This window comes from Lissotriton helveticus, chromosome 3_1 (genome assembly GCF_964261635.1).
Source record: "Lissotriton helveticus chromosome 3_1, aLisHel1.1, whole genome shotgun sequence".
NCBI classification, from domain to species: domain Eukaryota; kingdom Metazoa; phylum Chordata; class Amphibia; order Caudata; family Salamandridae; genus Lissotriton; species Lissotriton helveticus.
In genome coordinates, this window is record NC_136061.1 from 979,618,132 (window position 1) to 979,638,046 (window position 19,915).

Sequence of the window (19,915 nt, forward strand, 5' to 3'; positions counted from 1 at the left end):
GAGGGGATAAGAGGCCGTCTGAGGGAGACAGTTGGAGACTAATCCTCCCAGTTGCCATAAAGAGCGGGGCTCGGAACGACCCGAAGGCCATGCCACACTAGGGACCTGCACCAGCGGCTCCCAACCAGGGAAAGCAGCAGCTTCCGAAAGGGCCGCAGCAGATACCGGTGTCGTCCGACCCCGCTGAGGAGACAGAAGCGAGGAATCCGGAGGAAGGTCAACCCTAGGCATGGACGCCGGCATCGATGAACAGATGGACACCGGCGGCGATGGATGCGTCGACAGCAGAGTCGGTGGGAGCCGTGTCGGAGTCGAATGGATGTTGACGGCCGCCACAAGGGACGCTACCTCGACGTCGACCGGCGTCGGATGATGCGTTGCCCCAGACGTGGGATCAGGCTTAGAGCTGGGTGTGGGTTAGGACATCGAGCCCGGCTCCGTGTCCGACGTGGAGCCCAGCTCCGAGCCCGGCATGCTGACGCCGCTTCCACCGTCCGCGCAGGAAGCTGCACAGGGCTATGCGTTGACTGGCGGTGTGAGCCTGGCGCAGAGCCCGGCGTCGCTGCTTCCGCCGTCCGCGCAGGAAGCCGCACAGGGCTATGCGTTGACTGGCAGAGTGTGCTAGAGCGACCAGGACGATCTGGACCGCGGCCCAACATCGTCGCCTCGGCTCCGGAGTCGGTGCACACAACCCTGGTCGGGGAAGGATCCGCCGATGAGGGCCCAGCCCAAGTACCCTCCGCCTCTGTGGGGCCCGAAGGTGCGCTAGGGAGAGAGGGGGACTCAAAGTAAGCCTGAAGAGTCCGGGAGTAGGCCTCCATTTGGGCGAGCGTCACTCCAACTCCTGGAAAAGGAGGGTATGGAGGTGGTGACCTCCGAGCTCCCGTAGCTGACCCTGTAAGAGAGGAATGGGCGCCAGCGGCACGCCTACAGAAGGTGGACCTCAGTGGACAATTGTGGCTCTGCTTACCATTTTTAGGGCGTCTGTTGTGGGAGCGGCCTCGGGAACGAACCCCCTCTGAAGAGAGCGGCGATGAGAAGAGGCTGGGCCGGACCGCCGTGCGGCCAACAGCTTCATAATGCGTTCCCGAAGGGACTTCGGCTTCATCGGTTGACAGTCGCCGCATTGCTTGGAATCGTGGTGCACACCAAGGCACCACATGCAAATAAGGTGCGTATCATTGCCAGACATCTGACGTGCACAGGCCTCACAGGCTTTGAACCCGGAGGGCATTGCACACTGTTCCGGTATGATACCAACGTTGTCGAGAAGGCCCAAAACTAGGCCAGGAACTGCTGGTTTCCAGTATCTGCATCGTGATTCAGAAAAGAAGAAAACGGATGTCGGCGGATCACATATGGCTCCGCTTACGTCACGTCCATGGACGACATCAGGGCGGAGTCATGCTGAGCCATGCGGCGCCGACCCCCGGCGCGCAGAGGTGCTGCTGCGCAAAATTTTACGGACCAGTCTGACGCCTGGGGATATTTTAAGTTAAAGAATCTGCGGCAAGACATCTCTATCAGATTGTAGAATTTATACCTTTAGTGATGTACTTCCTGTAACATCACCAGGGTTAAAAGTCACATTGCATCACTGCTGGGAAGACATCACAGTCCATATGATGTCACTTCCTGCGATGTTACTGGGGTCAAAGTACATGTAATATCACTTCTGCTACCCCAGACATTTTGGTGAATCGACGTCTATGGATAAAATGGTGTTCAGTCACTGGACTTTGGGTAGGAGCAAAATCTATAGGTAACTGGGTTACAAAGTCTACTTAAGGACCAAGCTGATCTCTTAAGGAGTTAGATGGAAACAGTGAGCCAGCTCCCACAATTGACTCCCAAAAGAAAGTGTTGTAGGAAACCAGATTGCTTAATATAGAGCATAGGTACCGGCCTTGGGTTGCTTGTATTCTGGTTCAGGGAAGACCTGGCCTGGCAGTTCGGGCTGGACTGTTCCAAATGGCGCAGGGTCACGGCTGATTTGCATATGGCTGGGTTCAAACGGAGGTGGTAGGGTGCACAAAAGAATGCTGGGTTAAAATGCTACCCCGAGCAGCTGTCAATGGATAGGTTTATTGCAAGCATTTCTCCGATCACCGTTTATGTGTTTTATCAATCTTGAAGTGAGCTGTGGCTAAGCACTCAAAGTTCAACAATCTAAAAGTAGGCTTTTCATGTGATGTCTGAAAAGTAACATTAAACCATCATTAAAGGGAAAAGATTAACTGAAAAAATTCTGAAACTAATTTGTGCACCAACAAGCCAATGTAATGTGTATGATGGCAGCCAAACGAAGCAAATCTGATCAAGAGATCAGGATATATAAAAAAAAATAAGTTGGATTTCTGTGCATTTAAAGCAGTTTCCGACAGTGAAATAATTTTCAAAAAACACTAGCGGCCTGGCTAGGATTTTTAAAACAGGCACTCAGGGTCCAGAAGTGCATTCATTTTTGACACTGAAAACAAACAATGCCCACAGATAATAGTTTTCAGGATAGTTCCTTTTTCAGAACAAAAGCTTTCTACCCAAAAACAGCATTACTCACGTGCTGCAAATGTCATTATTTCAAAAACACGTTGCTGAAAGCAAATGTTCACATTTTCAAATTGGTTCTGCAAACAACAGTTTGCAGTTTCAAAAATCCTGCACCTTTCCTCCTGGTGCTCCACAAGTTCTAAAAGTGCCAATAAATAGCTCTTAGACAGTAGGCCATATGATCAAATGGGAGGGAGTGAGGGGAGGCTTTTCTCCACTTCCTTTAGGCCCTCAACCAAAAGTCCAAGTTTTCTGATTTTCTTCCAGGTGGACAAAATTTCTGTTTCTTAGCTGTTCCACGCTTCACAACTACAGTAGAAGAGGCTCCACAGTAGCTAGGTTCTCTTTCCTGAAAGACCTGGACCTTCTTTAGTCATGTAGGGCAGCAGGAGTCTGGATTCCCTAATGCTAAGAGTAGTTTTACTGTTAAGGGGTTTCAAAGCGAAGAAGGAGACATCTCTCATTCTTTTATCAAGGATGTTGAGAAGTATTTGAGCAGTTCATCTTCCATCTTTTGCTCCAGCCAGCTCTCCAAATGGAAAGTTTTGTTCAACAAGTATTGAATGTAGTACTCAGCTGTGATTGATGAATCTTTCTGGGAGAATCCATAGAAACATGCTGCACATTGTCCTCCTGTTTTTTACTCACTGTGACCTTCTCTGGGAGGCCATTATGACATCCAAAATGACAGATCTGATCCCAACTGGAATCTTCTCTTTCAAAACACCGCCTCAAAGCTAGTTTAGGAGGCCAACTACCTAGATTTCTACGGGTTTAACCGCTGGAAAGGTTATTAAGGCCACCAGGAGCTTGATTAGCTTATTAGAAATGCAACAATTTTATAAAAGCCCCTTTTGTGACATAAAAATAATAAAAATCCAATATAACAATTGATTTTACTTGCCTTCACTGCATTTGTGCTACATAAATTCCTATCTATTCCTGAAATTAAGTTATGTCAAAATTGTTTTTTGAGCAACACAAGTTTAAAAGCATTAAGGCTGTATTTCTGAAACAAGTTGAAGTTAAGGTATCGCATACTGTTTCTACATTGCTCCTTTAGTCAGCAAACACGACCCTATGTTAGGGGTTTGAGATTTATTAACTTCCAGGATCCATCTCTAGCTAAAAAAAAGGCAGCTATACAGGAATGGCACCATCTTGGCTTCTGGGCATGCTCATTCTTTCTAATGGTCTTCAGGCAATTACTTTAAGCATCTCAGCATTGTGCAGGTTTCCCCAAGGATCAGTCTCCGGTTCCTTATCCAGGTAGGTAAGTCTCCCTCCTTTTTCCCGTGTCACAGGAGCAAAACGGATCAAGCAGGTTTCCCAACACTTAGGCCCAGTTTGAAGGAAGCATATCATTCCAGCAGATTCCACTCTTGGGCCAGTGTGCTCTCTCATACACTTGTTTATAGGCGTCTGCACTGCCAGATTGGTTGAAGGGCCCAGTACTTATGCCACTGTTATGTTCAAGGGGTTATGCCAGGACCAACTAGTGGATATGCAAAATTTGAAAGTTTGTGTGACACTTCAATCTTTGAAGAGCATCCTGTCATTGTTAGTGGCTGCATTTCAGTGGCTTAATTGGCTAAAGGCCTGGGTCAAGACAGTTCTGATTTGTCAAGGATACACTAGAGTTGCACCGGACTAGAATACCACTACCCTCACAGAAAGTCACCAAACAGCCTTGTTGAGACAGTCGTAGCAACTTCTCACTCAGAATGGGGGCAACATTTGCTTCTCCCTAAAGCAGAGTGTGGTTCTGATACGGACTGAAACCAAAAACCAAAATAACATTGAACAGCTTGCCTCTGCCAACACGACTGCAGCTGACTGCAGCTAACTATAGGCAAAACTCAGAACGATGGAAAAAAGTGTGCAAGGGCAGATCAGTACTGCTCAGAGGCGTAACAGAAAATGATGGGTCCCCCCTGCATAATGTGTTGAGGGGCTTCTCCGTCTCCCATATATCACATATATATTGACTCGCTTTGAGCTTAAAGGGGGTCAACTTAAGATTTGGGGGCTCACTCAAGTATTGGGGCCCACCTGCATTGCAGGAGCTGCAGGGGCCTGTATTTCACCCCTGGTACCATTGTTCAAAGCTGTGCAATGGGCTTCCGTCCCTACATCTGTAGAACAGACAGTGAGGAAAGTTTACTTGGAACAAACAAAAAGCACACATGTAAGTAAATTATCCTTAAGATTAAACTTTCAGAAATGTCAGACAGAGAACAGGCAAGTGCTCCTACCTTGACTCCAGCTAAGATCCCTGTGGTAGAAACACTGAAATCCAGGTAGGCCAAGGTCTCCGGAGAGGGAGGGCAATAAATATTCAGCACCTTCTTTTTGGCTAGGTCATCTGTTAAAATAAAACAAAGACTACAGTTTGGTAAGTGCAAAAAGATAAAGGAGCTGTAAAATTCAACACTATCTCACAGACTAGAAGGTTTGAATGTCATCATTGCACAAGGATTTAACGACAGAGTTTGAAAGGGGAGACAGCAGATTGCACTGCATCAAAACACCTTCTCTGTGAAGCAGGCAACTGTTACAGAAGTATCATTAAACAAGATTTATAAGTTGAATTTGCGCAGTGAAAGTGCATTGAGCAGAGATGGTAAACGATGCAACAAAAAGGGGAGGGCTTTTTAGAGGGTCATATTTTGACAGAAAGACGGCTGACAAATAGCATCTCTGAGAGGGGGAGACCGCCGAAAAGGTGACAGAGAAAACTATTACTTTCATGAGTTAGATCAAACAGAGTAGTGAATGAGGACAAAATGAAAAAAATCCTCACATGAGGTCGGAATAGGGAGAAGAGAAACCTGGATAAGAGGTGGATGTGGCTGATGTTAAGCAGTTCCATACAACAGAGAGCATGCTTAGAAAATGTCATGTAAGACAAAGGGAATTTCCAACAATGCAACAGGTAAAACAAGGGGGACTGTGAAGAGGTTAGAAGACTGGTATAGGAGATTTTTAACCAAGGATTATATGTGACAGAAATGGGAAGAGTCTAACACAAGATAAGAGTTAAGAGTGCCAGAAAGGAAGCACATTTTTGAAAATGTTGTCTTAATTTATGGAAGGCTTTTCTTGGTATACGTGGGCTGTCAGGATATGCAGGGAAATTAACTGTTACTGTTGTTTGCTACTGGTATCCTTGGTCTCAAATACTGTTGCTCTAAAAATTAAAGACCAAGTACTCTTTTAGTGCTCGATTCTCTTAGGGTAGCAGGACTGAGCAAGCTGGGCTTACTCCTTGAGGTGATGTGCAGTCACAAATTCAGAAGCAATATGACACTTACAATAAAAGTTAATAACTAGAACATTCAGGCAGTTTTTTGCTTTTGACAAGAACGAGGTACTTACTTTTGGTAACGCATTGATCTGGAAGAGACAAGATCTAGCCGCAGAGTCCTTACCTTTGCATTTCCCAGGTGTCAGACTGGATATGGAAGATATTTCTTCGAGCAATACATCTGCGCACCAGTAGATTGCATCGGTCAGCTCAGCGTGGCGTTGTCGCATTTGTTTGCACCAGAAATGACATCTGCGTCACCTACATAGGTGCCACCTTGGCACACTGACGTGAGTAACTTTTCCTGACTTTCCACGTCAGGAGCGCAGAGCTATGAAGTGCACTCACACTGGTGTGTCCAAACTAGGGCCCTGAAAGGGAGTCACGTTAACCCTAGAAATCTGTCTGCAGGGCGGGGAGATGGATGGGTTGTTTAGGAATCTGTAACTACATCTAGTCCCTACCAGATAATGTGTTACCAAAGTTAAGTAACTTGTTCATCTGATAGAGACATCTAGACGCATATTCCTTACATTTCAATAAATATACATCCCCAGTGGTGGGCTGCGAAAAAATTCTAAACTAAAAAGTACAGCAGGAACGAACAGGAGAACTGCCCATGACGCACAAGTTACCTACCTTCGGTAACAATATATCTGTAAGAAACAATATATCTGTAAGAAACAATATATCTGCCAGGAGAGTGAGTGAGCTCCAGTCTCTTTCCTCTAAACCTCCTTTCCTTTCTGTCTATCCGGACAAGGTAGCGTTGCGGACAAGACCCTCTTTCCTGCCCAAGGTAGTCACAGCCTTCCACATCGGGCAGTCAATCACCTTGCCCACTTTCTTTCCGCCTCCCTCTAAAGAGGAAGAGCGGCTCCACCGTCTGGACCCAAAACGTGCGCTCTCATACTATCTGGATCGCACACGCCAGTTCCGGGTGTATGACCAACTCTTTGTCGGTTACATGGGCGCTACGAAGGGACGGGCAGTGCACAAACGGACCATCTCTCGGTGGGTCGTGTTGTGCATCAAGGCATGCTACTCTTTGGCTAAGAAGGAACCTCCTGTTGGGCTGAGGGCCCATTCCACTCAGGCCACGGCGGCTACTACTGCCCTGGGCCGGGGAGTCCCCTTGCAGGACATATGTCAGGCAGGTACGTGGGCCTCGCTGCACACGTACGCAAGACACTACTGCCTGGACAGCAGAGTCCGGAGAGATGGCTTTTTCGGCCGTTCCGTTCTCCTCGACTTTCTGGTGTGATTATTGGTTTGCAAACCCACCTCCGGGGTTGGTATTGCTGGGGTATCTATTCTAAGGTAAGGGATCTAATACTAACCTGTTTCTTTCAGATGCACAAGTTACTTACCTTCGGTAACGATATATCTGTAAGAAACAGTAGTTAGTATTAGATTCCTTACCGCCCCACCCTTCCTCCCCGTTCTGCGAACCGATATCTAGGGTTAAAGTCATCTCCTTTCAGGGCCCTAGTTTCATGGCACCAGTGTTGGTTTTTATCATGGCTCTGCGTTTCTGGCGCAGAAAAGCTGTGTATAAGAACTGACGTCAGCGCGCGAGGGCGGCGTCTAAGTACTCCGACGACTTCATCACGGCGCCGACGACAGCCGCGGACGACGCCTACCGACGAGCAGGAGTACTGCTACGCAAAACTTTCCGGATCCAGTCTGACGCCTGGGGATATTCTAATGTAAGGAATCTATTACTAACAACTGTTTCTTACAGATTGCCATTTCAGGGGCGAATGGTGGTGGCCATCTTGGGCCTGAGCGCTCCCCAGAACACTGAAAAAGTGGTCGCCATGAAGTGCTATGCGTGCCCGCCGGAAGGAAGAGCTGCTCCGTAAGAGCTTGTAGGTTCAACTAGCAGCTGATCTTTTTGCAGTGTTTGTCTGGAGGAGTAACAGTACAGTAAAGACTTACTGCATTATCTGCTGCATTCAGCGTGGCTCTACCACTCACCTCCACTAGTTACAAACTTCCTCCCGGTGGCATTCAGCATTCACACCCACTCCTACAATCATAAAGGCTGCTTGAAGCATTGGCTCGTCTTATACCGGGGGAGAGCGTCAATTAATTCGAGCCTTGCCCACCTCGTCCTGCATACCAGCCCTATAGATCCCACATGCATTGGTGCAACAGCAAACTATAGAGGAATCACTTCCTTCCAAAGTGTAGGCACTGGATGGAGCTCCTTTCCTTCCTCTATGTGAGCTCTTGTTGGGAGCGCATCGACCTATGGCAGAGCTATATAAGCCTATATATGAACAGGAGGTTTGAGGCAGCAAAACAAATTGAGGGCAGTTGGAGACACCCACCATCGGACACACTACCACAGGCCACGATGTCCTGAAAAAATGGGTAGAGAGTTCGGCCCTGACGAAACAGGCCCTGCAATCTTATCCAGTATCCAAATCCACAGTGTCCAAGAGACTGACGAGGGGGAAGACACGACTCAATTCTGTGTGACCTTGTTTCGCTCAGTTCGCAAAGAAGATCTAGCTTCTGAGCAGTTTGAAGCCCTGTTCACTGAGCTCATACACCCAGGAAGGGCAATGGAAGTGCCCTGGGGTGCGAGGGGGGTGGGAGGGCAGCGGGCTACAGAATGACAGTCACATGGAGGTTATAGCTGATCGCTTCCTCACAAAGTAGGGCTTTTGCAGATGTGTGTGGGTTGGCAGGTGGGTTTGGGCAGGGAAGTGAGAAAGGAGTAGTTTCTTACCTGTAACTTCAGTTCTGTAGTAGGGGTATCTCTGTTATAGTCATAATCATGCGAATAGTCCTGCCCATGTGCGTGGACCCCAAAGCAATCGAAATAGTCTCTTAAGTTGACCTCTCCTGCAGACCTACATAGACACTTAAAAGAAAATCAAAGACAAATAATGCAGCCTGAAGTTAACAAGGCTACACTGGCCAGTACTTCATCCTGAAGTGAAAAGGATAGCCAGAAATCTCAAAATTTTACATTTTGGTATGTTTCACACCTAGAGAAACTCCCCTTCACAAAAATCATTTGTTATGATATAGAGGAAGGGTTGGACAGACAAGCCCCATAGGCTGCCATTATATGTCTGTAAATGGGTACGTGCCTTTAAGGAACTCTCCAGAGACCCTCGGTGTCCCATGATGCACAGCCAAAGGCAAGTTACTATCAGTTCTTTTTGAAGGTGTATAAAGTCAGGCCTGTAGCATTCAGGATATTATTGTTTCATTCACCGGGGAAGAGGCCGGGTTGCTTATGACTATAACAGATACCCCTACTACAGAACTTGAGTTACAGGTAAGAAACTACTCCTTCTGTAGTAGGGGATCTCTATGTATAGTCATAATCATGTGAATAGAATGGCAAGCCCATCCTAAACAAATCAAACCCAGCGGTGGAGGAAACAAAAAGATCCACTACTGTGCAAATACATTTCTCAGCGAAGCCTGCCCAACCTGAGCATCTGCCCTGGCATCCGAGTCCAGGCAGTAATGCTTAGCAAAGGTATGGATGGACTTCCAAGTGGCAACCCTATAGATGTCTGCAATGGGAACATTACGCAGCAAAGCCGTTGTAGCAGCTTTGCATCTGGTCAAGTGAGCCTTAGGCTTACCCCCTAGAGTCTAGTTAGCTTTCTGGTAACACAGTTGTATACAAGACACAATCCACCTAGAAATGGAGTGTTCAGCGGTAGCAAGCCCCGTCCTGACTGATCCATAATTAACAAATAATTGATCCGACCTAAGAATCTCTTTAGTTTTATCTAAGTAAAACGTCAACCCCCTTCTCACATCAAGAGAATGAAGGGACCTCTCCGCCGGAGAGGAAGGATGCCGAAAAAACATGGGCAAAGTGACTGTTTGGTTCACATGGAAATCTGACACTACCTTAGGTAGGAACTTAAGGTGAGTTCTTATGACCACTTTAGAAGCATGAAAAACAGTATAGGGCTCTTCGCAACAGAGAGCTTGAATCTCACTCGCCCTGCGAGCCGACGTTATGGCCACAAGGAAAGCCGCCTTCCAGGATAGATGCTGGAGAGAAGCCTTATGCATAGGTTCAAAAGGCTCCTTCATTAGTCTAGACAGCACCACATTCAGCTCCCACGGAGGCGAAGGACGCCTGAGGAGGAAACACCTTCGTCAAACCTTCCAGAAAATCTTTGATGACTGTGATTTGGAAAAAGGAATTTTGTGAAGGGCATTTCCTATACGCAGTTAAAGCTGCTCAGTGAATCTTAATAGAATGAAAATTAAGGCCAGATTGAGCCAAATGCAGTAAATACGGTAGAATGTCATCCTTGCAGAATGTAGGGTCTGCATCTTTAGAGGCGCACCAAATGCAAAACTTCTTCCATTTATATGCATAGGACGTCCTTGTAGATGGCCTCTTAGCTTCCTTTTAAGATCTCCATGCAGTTCTGAGGAAGATTTAAATGTCCATACTGCACTAGCTCAGGAGCCATGCTGCCAAATTCAGTGACGAGAGTTTGGGGTGCACCATCTGCCCTCCGAACTTCGTGAGAAGGTCCGGCCGACACGGAAGTCGAAGATGAGGCAGGAGAGACCGGTGTAGGAGATTGGTGAACCACCACTGCCGAGGCCATTCCGGAGCAATGAGGATCATCCTGGCCCTGGACTGGAACAGCTTGATCAACACTGCTGGGATAAGGGGAATGGGCGGAAAAGCGTAGAGAAAGCTGTTCGACCAATTGAGCAACAGTGCATTCCCCAGCGTCCCTGGATGGTAAACCCTGGAGGCGAAGTCTCGGCATTTGCTGGTTTCTGCGGTGGCAAACAGGTGGATGTCTGAGTGCCCCACCTTGCGAAAATGTCTCTCAACACCTCGTCGTTTAAGACCCATTCGTGATTTTCTTGAACGAGCCTGCTGAGCACGTCTGCCTGAGCATTCTGCACACCTGGCAGATGGGTCGCCGTTATCGTCAGTCCCCGGGCCAACAGCCAGTACCAAATCGCTTGTGCTTCCTGAAACAGTGTGCGCGATCTCGAGCCCCCTTGCTTGTTGAGGCAATACATTATTGTGGTGGGGTTGTCCATCTGTACATGGTCCGAAAGGACGGGTGGAAGGACTTCAGCGCTAGATGAACAGCTCTGAGTTCTAGAAAATTGATGTGATACGTGGACTCCGTCTGGGACCACGTACCTTGTATCTGAAGATGGTCCGAATGCGCTCCCCAGCCGTGGAGAGATGCATCCATCACAATGTTTGTTGAGATAGGGGTAAAAGAGTCCCAATCCCTTACTGACCGGCATATGAGCGTAGATTGTATTTTTTGGTTCATGCCCTTGACAGGGGAAAACCCCTAACCCCCTAATGTAAGCAAGGTTCAACAGGTAGTTCTGAATGCTTCCCCCCACCGGAGTGGGTAACAGACGAGGAGGAACTAATCCCTCAGAGCTTAGACCCGCCGGGCCCTTATTCCCTGATGTGGACTGTTGGTTGCCTCTGCCCCTTTGACGCCTCTGAAAGGGCTGCCGGTGAAACTGCTGTTGTTGCTGCTGTCCAGCCGGACGACCCAGCCTTCGTTGGAAACGCTGTGAATAGCGTTGTTGGTAGGGACGGAAAGTCTTGTGCTGTTCTTTAGGCTTCTCCAAGCCAACAGCCTTGAGTGTCTCCACTTCCGCCTTCATGCGAGCCATTTCCTCGTCTGCATGGGCATCAAAGAGAGTGGAACCCGAAAAGGGCAGGTTAGCAATCCTTTGCTGGGCCTCCGGCTCCAGGGAGGTAAGCCGCAACCATGAGTGACGCCACTGAGTCACACCATGACAATACTCATGGGCTGCCAGCAGGGAGGTGTCCGCAGCCGCACTGATGATCTGGTTTGTAACCATCATCCCTTCTTTGAGGACTTCCTGAAAGTCTTCATGCTTGTCCCTAAGGAGTTCAACAAACTGTTGAAGAGACTCCCACAAGAAGCGGTCATATCGGCCCAAGAGAGCAGTCGAGCTTGCTGCCTTCGTTGAAGTGGCCGCAGTGCTGCAGACTTTTCTCCCTGCAGAATCCAGTCTGTGGCTCTCTTTGTCCAGTGGTACGGTGGACGATGGGGCTGTCGAGTGTTGCTTCTTCGCCGCCACCACGATGACCGAATCCGGAGAAGGATCCACCCTCAGGAATGCCAGGTCCGAGATTCCGGAGGTCTGTACTTCTTTTGAAGTCTTGATGGAGCCAACTACACTGTGGCAGGTGCCAGAAACAGTTCCATAGCTGGTTCCTCCCAACCAGGCACTAAAGAAAGCAGCGGATGAGAGAGTTGCTTCCGTTGTAGCATCTCAAAAATCACAGACGTGAAAGGGGAAGGTACAGACAGCTTGATACCCAGCTTCGCTGCACCCCTTAACAGCACCTCCTGGAACGTGGCAACGTCATCGATAGGTGACACCCTCGTAGGCGGAGAATCTGACAAGGTCGGTGAGTACCTTCCACCACTCGAGGAATCCGTGTTCCTAGTGTACCTGGACCGTGACCTCTAGTGGCGATGACGACGGTGAGACCTGGTAGAGGATCTGCGCCGGCTGCGAGAGCGATGTCTCGGCCGGGACCGAGATCTCGGCCTTCTAGGCAAGTCCGGGACCAACGGCACAGGCTGAAGTGGCAGAGGCGTCGGCAAGCGTGGAGGAGGCGGTGGAGGAGGTAGAGGAGGAGGAGGAGGAGGTGTAGGCGTCCTAAAAGGAGCCACAGGCTGGTCTGGCACTGGCGACCTAGATGGTGAATAGGTCGTTGAGTACTCAGAGTCCGATGTAGGAATCACTCTCCTCCTTTTGCGGGCAGGCCTCGAAGAGGTAGCTCTAGAGGCAGTGTACCGTGATGGCGAACGTTGGTGCCGCCGTGACCTAGTGCTGTCAGACGTGGATATGCTGACCACAGAGGGTGACAAGCCCCTTGAAGACGAGCTCAGACGGCGTCTCGACGTCAACTTCCTTCTCGACATCGACTTCCTTCCAGTCGTTGACTTTCTAGACGTCGTATCTCCTCTCGACGTCTACTTTCTCGGTGGCGTCGACGCGACAGCGACTTGCACGTCGACGGCGAACGGTGGTGTCGCCTCGACGGCGAGCGCCGATGCCTTCGGGACCCAGATCGACGATGATGTGTCGATGTCGACTGTGATGTCTTGACGTCCTACCCCTCGACGTAGATCTTCGACGTTGTTTAGACCCAGAGCCCTGGGTCGAAGGGGAGCATATCGTCGGCATACCTGGTTTCAACGTCGTAGCCATCGACGTCGACCGGGACCGGTGCCGTTTCTGGGCCTTCTTCTGACTGGGGAGTCCCCCAGAGGCCGATGCATGGGTTGTGGTAGAAGAAAAACTCTCTCCATGCCCAGAGGTCGCACCTGCAACCCGTTGTCTCCTCTGCTCCAGGCCTTGAAGACAGATCTTCTCCCTGTCACGCAGGGTCCTCCTGGAGAATGACTTGCAGATAACACAGGAGTCAGGAACATGAGAAGATGGAAGACAGAGTATACACACCCTGTGAGAATCCGACTTGGCCTTCTTCCTGCCACATTGAGGGCACTTGTCAAATAAAGCTGGCATTTTGACAAGAAAGCAGTGGCCTAACTGCCCAAAAAAGCCAGCAAAGGGAAGAGAAAGGCCATAGACGTCGAATGAAACTCTTAAACTTACAAAAAAGCTCAAATATTTGAAGAAATACCAATAAAGGTAGAGCTCAATACTCCAGGGTCCTGCTAGCAGGAGCCAGAAAAAAGAACTGAAAGTAACTTGCCTTTGGCTGTGCATCATGGGATACCGACGGTCTCTGGAGAGTTCCTTAAAGGCACTGCACCCATTTACAGACACATAATGGCAGCCTATGGGGCTTGTCTGTCCAACCCTTTCTCTCTATCATGACGAAGGATTTTTGAGAAGGGGAGTTTCTCTGGGTGTGAAACTTACCAAAATTTTAAATTTTGATATTTCTGGCTATCCTTTTCACTTCAGGATGAAGTACTGGCCAGTGTAGCCTTGTTAACTTCAGGCTGCATTATTTGTCTTTGATTTTCTCTTAAGTGTCTATGCAGGATGTGAGAAAGTGGCTCTATATATACTGGACAATAAGGAAGTACAGTGTGTATAGAGTCCACAAACCCCAAAGGTATAACAGAGGTTAAAGTCAGGACTGACCTTACTCTCAAAAGTGGTAGCCTGGTCGAGCAGTAAGGCAGTCCTAGAGGGCAGTGCAAAGCATTTGTTGTACACACTCAGTCAGCAAAGGATTTCACACACTCAAAGACTGAACTCCAGGCCAATAGGTTTTATATCCAAAGATATAGTTGTTTTATTTTTAGAAGCAACAGGCATAAAACTATACTTTACTAGATTATGAGAACTCTCATGTAATTACTTTGCAAGGAAGCAAAAAAGTTGGGGAGCACAATAGGTACAGGAGTTGTTGAAGGCAACTCAAGTCTAGACACACTTTAGCATTGAACTCAATGGATTGTTAACTTAAAAATACAGTTGATTACAGTACAGATTACTTTAGTAGTTCCAGGACTAGATCCTAGATTCAGTCCTGGGGTCTAAGCTGGAACCAGATTAGCAAAAACGTTTTAGTTACTGTGGTGAGTTTTCATGAATATAAAGCGGTTTTAGAAGTTCACACTTAGAAACTTTTCAATGACAATCTGGCAATGTTATTCAATGGGAGAAAATTCAGGTTGCAGGTAAAGTATGATCGCGTTACTTTTGTAATCCAGTACTGGGCGTCTAGGGCCAGCACTGGAGTCTGAACTTAAAACAGGTAGGTAATTGCGTTTCAGTATTTCGTATGCTTTTTAAAGAATATTTCAAGTTTTCAAAAGTAGGCACTTAGAAGAAATTTCATAGAAAAGCAGACAATGGGTTCCTGAGGAGAAAATACAGATTACTAGTAAACCCGTTAAGGATTACTTTTGCGGGTCAATACTGGGCTGCAAGGTACAGTACTGGCTTCTCGCCTGCTTGCAGGTGAGAACTTCAGAATTCGGACTTCGGCTGATTTTATATGAAAATTTGCAGTTTTCAAAACTTCACACTTAAAACATTTTCGAGTCAAAATGGGCCAATGTTATCCAATGGCAGGTAAGTGAGTTACCAGTTTCCAGGTGAATACTTGGTTGGTGAAGTTAAAATTCCAGGTATAGACTCAGGGGTCCACCAGGGTCAGGTAAGTACAGTCGGTTCCGCCCCAGCAGCGCAGGGCCGGCCGGGTGCAGAGGTAGGTACGCCCAATAATATCCAATGAGGGAAAGGGGGCCTTTAGTTGATGGCTGCTGGCTAGCAGGTCAAGCGGCTGTGGGAGCTGGGCTCCTGTTCACTTGCTCAGGGCAAGGGGGAAGTAGGGTAGGACAAAGGTGGCACAGCCTGCGGCACTCGAGCGGCTGGGTGCAGGGTGCTCTTGAGCCGTCGGGCGCTCAGTGTTATCCAATGGGAAAGGTCAAAAAGAAACAAAGGCTGCAGGCTCGGGGACGGAGACTCTCCAGGGGCGACCAGCACTTTGAGAGGTAAGTTGGGATCATGGAGCACAGGTAGGTACCCCAAAGGGAGGCACAGGGGGATGTAGGGAGACGGGTGCAGGGGTGTCTTTGAGTGTCGGAAAAGCTTACCCTCGGCTGGTCGCGGTTGGGGTGGCCCCTGGTTCTGAGTCTGCAGGCGTCGGCTGGTTCGTCGAGGAGGGTCTTTGGGCACTGGACTTCGGGTCCCAGTTGCCAGGGGGACGTCCTCGTGGTCTTGGTTCGGTTGGCCCCGTCCCGGGCTCGGCGGGGGCAGAGTGGGCTGGTCCGGAGCTTCCTGGTTGGCACCAGGTGGGTTGTTGCAGCACAGCCTCTGTTGATGGGAGTCCCAGTCTTTAAGAGGGTCAAGGCAGGCAGGTCTCTCTGGGTGTCCCAAGGTTGCTGTCCGCAGGAGTCGCCGGGATTAGGCAGGAGCAGGTTCCAGGATCGACAGGCTGGTAGGGCTGGAACCAAGTCAATTGTTGTCGTCCTTCTGTTAGCAGCTGCACGGCGGGTCATCTTCTTCTTGATCTTCTTTCTTCTTTTCGTATCGGGAGGAGGGAAGGTTCAGGGAGCCCCTAAATACTGATTTTGGGGGCGTTACAGGTAGGCCAAGGACAGGGACCAATGGGTCCCTGTCCTGGGGTGAGTACACCCCTAGCTTGCTCCTCTCCCGTGGGAGGGGGGCAGGAGCCTGGCTGGGATTGGGCAGGGCTCCCCATCTACAAGATGGCCGAGCCCGGGGTCGTGCTTCACCTCGTCTCCCCCACCTGAGGGGTGGGGTTGGCACAGGCTGGCACCCCCCCACCCCCCTTCGTGACGTAGTTTTTCTCGCCAGTCTTCCCGCCAGAGTGGGGGTTGGAACTGGTGGGGGCCAGTTGCTGGGTACAGCAAATGGTCTGGAGAAGCTCACAGAGGCGGCATGCATTTGAAGCTTCCCCCTGCCCATCCTGGGGGAGGAGACCTAGCACCTCACCCAGGATGTGCATTGTTGCAGGCCCAGGAGAGCGGGAGGCTCTCCAAACAGGGGTCCAGCAACATGTCTGCTGTGTGGCAGCCTCTGCAGCCACTCAGCCAAGACGTGGATTGTAGGTTAGGATTTCAGAGGGCATCTCTAAAATGCCCTCTGGTGCATTTTACATTAAATCCCACACTGGCATCAGTGCGGGTTTAATGTGCGGAGAAGTTTGGTACCAAACTTGTCAGTCTTCAGTGTAGCCATTATGGTGCTGTGGAGTACGTAATGACAACCTCCCAGCACCATATACTCTTAATGGCATCACTGCACTTACAGTGCCCAGGAATGGCCCTGGGTACTGTAGGGGCACAGGGCTCATGCACCTGAGCCCACACCTCTGGCACAGGGCACCCAGCTAGAGGGGTGACTGAAGTATGCTAGGGCAGTGGGTTCTGTGGGCATGGCACACAGGGATGTGTGCCATGTCGACTCTTGGTTTAGTTCTGTACTTAGGCCCTCAGCCTGCAAAGGCAGTGTGTGGGTGCCAGGGTACAGGGCCCCTGAGGGTGGCACAACAAGTGCTGCAGCCCTCAGGGGTCTCCTCTGGTCACCATGCCCTGGGTACCTAGGGTACCATTTAATAGGGGCTGACAGGTGGCCAGAGATGCCAATGGGGGTTTTAGTTTCAGATTTAGGGAAGGAGCACAGGCCCTGGGTACCTGGTTGGCAGGAACCAAGGGCACACTCAGTCAAAGCACATCAGCAGTTCAGAAAAAAGGCAAGAAAGATGGCACTTTCTCACAAAGGATTGCAGAAGAAGACAACTTAAGATACTATTTCGAGTGCTCCGGGGTCCACGCACATGGGGGGGGGGGACTATTCACATGATTATGAGATCCCCTACTACAGAAGTCACCCTCGCAAGTCTAGTTCTAATTTCTCAGACAGTTAACGGAGTACTTTCTGGGGCGTAGCATTACTGTCAAGCTCACTGAGGGAAGACATACAGCAACAGACAGAAACATAAAAGGGTATTATGGCACAATGCAGGAGTAGACTCATGGCTGGCTCTTGGATAATCTAACCTCACCAGTGACTCGGGCGAGTAGATCATTACCTGTGTCCAGAATGGTAGGCCAAGACTTAATGTCCACAGCTGCAGCCGCTTCCTTGGATCGTAACAGTCTAGTTATTGCTTGTGTGGTGAGGATACATGTAGATTTACTAACCTGCGGAAGATAAGGTTCGATATTAAATTACATTGCAGTGCTGTCTATATTGCAGTGTTGTCCCAATCACAGAAGCATAAGAGAAGTGCATAGAAACAGAGAAATGCAAACATACCATATGGATGAAGCCCAAACGAAATTTTACAGTAGTGGCAAAGTGCAGGGCCAATATACAATACAGGTGAAAAAACAAAGGAAAATGCACTACATAGAAGAAGCACAAACAAAAATTATGTACAAAAGAATTATACCCAACATTGTTAGCACACAAAGAATACTATACAAACCATGTAAAATATATAAAACAATGTGAAGCACAAATAAAAACATCCAAAACAGGAAGCACAAGGCGAAAAAAAGACAAGTTACTTAATGTCAGTAATTCTAATCCTGGTGGATATCTTATCAAACAATGGGCTCCTCAACTTTAGAGAATCCCCAGCTGCAAAATGGATAAAGAGAATTCTTTAGCAATGCTCCAGAGCCCCAGCAGGTAGTGCCATATTGCTCCACGATGACTCTGTGCCATCCTGGATGTGATGGAGTGGAGCGAATAGTTTTCTTACCTGTCGGTGTAGTTTTGCAGCTTGAAGTTCTTTCTGGATTCACTATGCTGTGCATTATTCCGCGGTCTTGTGGTTGGGTCCGGATTCGTAGTCTTTTCTTTTTTTTTTTGTAGCCCAGGTGGGCGTCGGCGTCACACCCCCTTGGGTATATTTCCGGTGACGTCAGCATGCTTCCTGCGGAAGCTCCCACTCTTGGGCGCCATCTTCGGGTTCTTTTTTTCCGTGTTTCTTCCGTTTCCGAAGTAATGGCAATGTTCTATGAAGGTGATATTTTACCGCTTTCGTACTTTAAGTCCTTATATCTCCTTTTTTTTTTTTTTTTATATCCACCTCTTCTCTCTCCAGCCTCATCTTTCTGGCGGAGGTGGGTGGGTTCGCTAGTGAATCCAGAAAGATCTTCAAGCTGCAAAACTACACCGACAGGTAACACAACTATTTGTTTTGCAGCGTGAATCTTTCTGGATTCACTATGCTGTGCATAGATTTTGTAGCGGTTTCTCATCTCTGTGGCGGCTGGGTGGAAGATGAGCGTTGGGTATTGAATATGTGCTGTAGCACCTTCTGTTCAACTTGAGCTTCCTTGTTCATTTGTATATCCACACAGTAGTGCTTCGTGAACGTGTGCACCGAAGGCCCATGTTGCCGCCAGGCATATGTCTTGTATGGGTGTGTTAGCCAGGAAGGCTATTGTAGCGCCCTTCTTCCTAGTGGAGTGGGCACGTGTCCCCTCTGCCAGCTCTTGTCCTGCACGCTTGTGGCAAAGTTCAATTGTCTGTGCGATCCATCGTGCAATGGTCTTTTTGGTTACTGCTTTCCCCATGAAGCTGTTGGCGAATGACACAAAGAACTGTTTTGTTTTCCTGTGTCCCTTCGTCCTCTAAATGTAGTGCATGACTGCCCTTCTGGCGTCCAGGGTGTGCAGAGCTTGCTCTGCGCTAGTTGTTGGTTTTTGGAAAAAACTCGGTATCTGTATAGACTGGTTCATGTGGAATTTGGATACCACCTTCGGCATGAAGTGTGGGTCAGTCCTCATCACAACCCTATCATTGTGTATTTGTATGTAGGGTTCTTGTAGCGTCAGCGCTTGAAGCTCGCTTACTCTGCGTAAGGACGTTATTGCAACCAGGAAAGCTGTTTTCATAGTTAGCATTTTTAGGGAGGCCTTGTGAAGTGGTTCAAAGGGCTCTTTCATGAGTTCCGTTAGGACTATGTTCAAGTTCCATGCAGGTGGCGGCACCCGCTTGGGTGGTGCGATCCTTTTCGCTCCCTCTAGGAATCTCTTCACCACCTGTGATGTGAAGAAACTCCTGCCAGTTTCTCCCCTTGTGTAGGAGACTATCGCTGCCAAGTGAACTCTTAAAGAGGATGAGCTAAGGTTCTTCTCCAGCAAGTGCGTCAGGTACTTTAGCACTGTGGAGTCCCTCTTCATTTTATTGTGAAGTCTTTCTTGTCTGCACCATATTGTGAATCTTTTCCATTTCGCAACGTAGCACTTCCGAGTGCTGGGCCTTCTTGCCTCCCGAAGGACCCTCAGGGTGCTTTCTGGCAGTCTCAAATGTGCGAACTCTATGTCCTCAGGAGCCACGCTACTAGGCTCAGGCTCTCTGGCTCTGGATGTAGCCTCTCTCCGTTCTGCATGGAGAGTAGGTCTTTCCTCCTGCTGCATCTGTGGGGTGCACACTGTGTCATCTCCATGATCTGCGAGTACCATGTCTGCCTCGCCCACTGTGGTGCGACCAGTATCAGTGTCATGTTGCTCGCTCTGCACTTGCTCAGCACTCTGTGCATCAGTGGTATCGGGGGGAAAGGCG

General features: G+C 48.8%; 1 protein-coding gene across 2 annotated transcripts in view; it reads right to left on the bottom strand.

Annotated features, from left to right (window-relative positions):
- DIP2A (DIP2 acetate--CoA ligase A) overlaps positions 1-19,915 on the bottom strand; it is a 784,944-nt gene that overhangs the window by 161,100 nt on the left and 603,929 nt on the right. For both annotated transcript variants that reach the window (XM_078681430.1, XM_078681429.1), the window contains 2 exons: positions 17,427-17,538; positions 4,806-4,915 (listed from right to left, as the gene is read on the bottom strand). In XM_078681430.1, the coding sequence (XP_078537556.1) occupies positions 4,806-4,915; positions 17,427-17,538 (222 nt within the window). The remainder of the gene's footprint in view (positions 1-4,805; positions 4,916-17,426; positions 17,539-19,915) is intronic.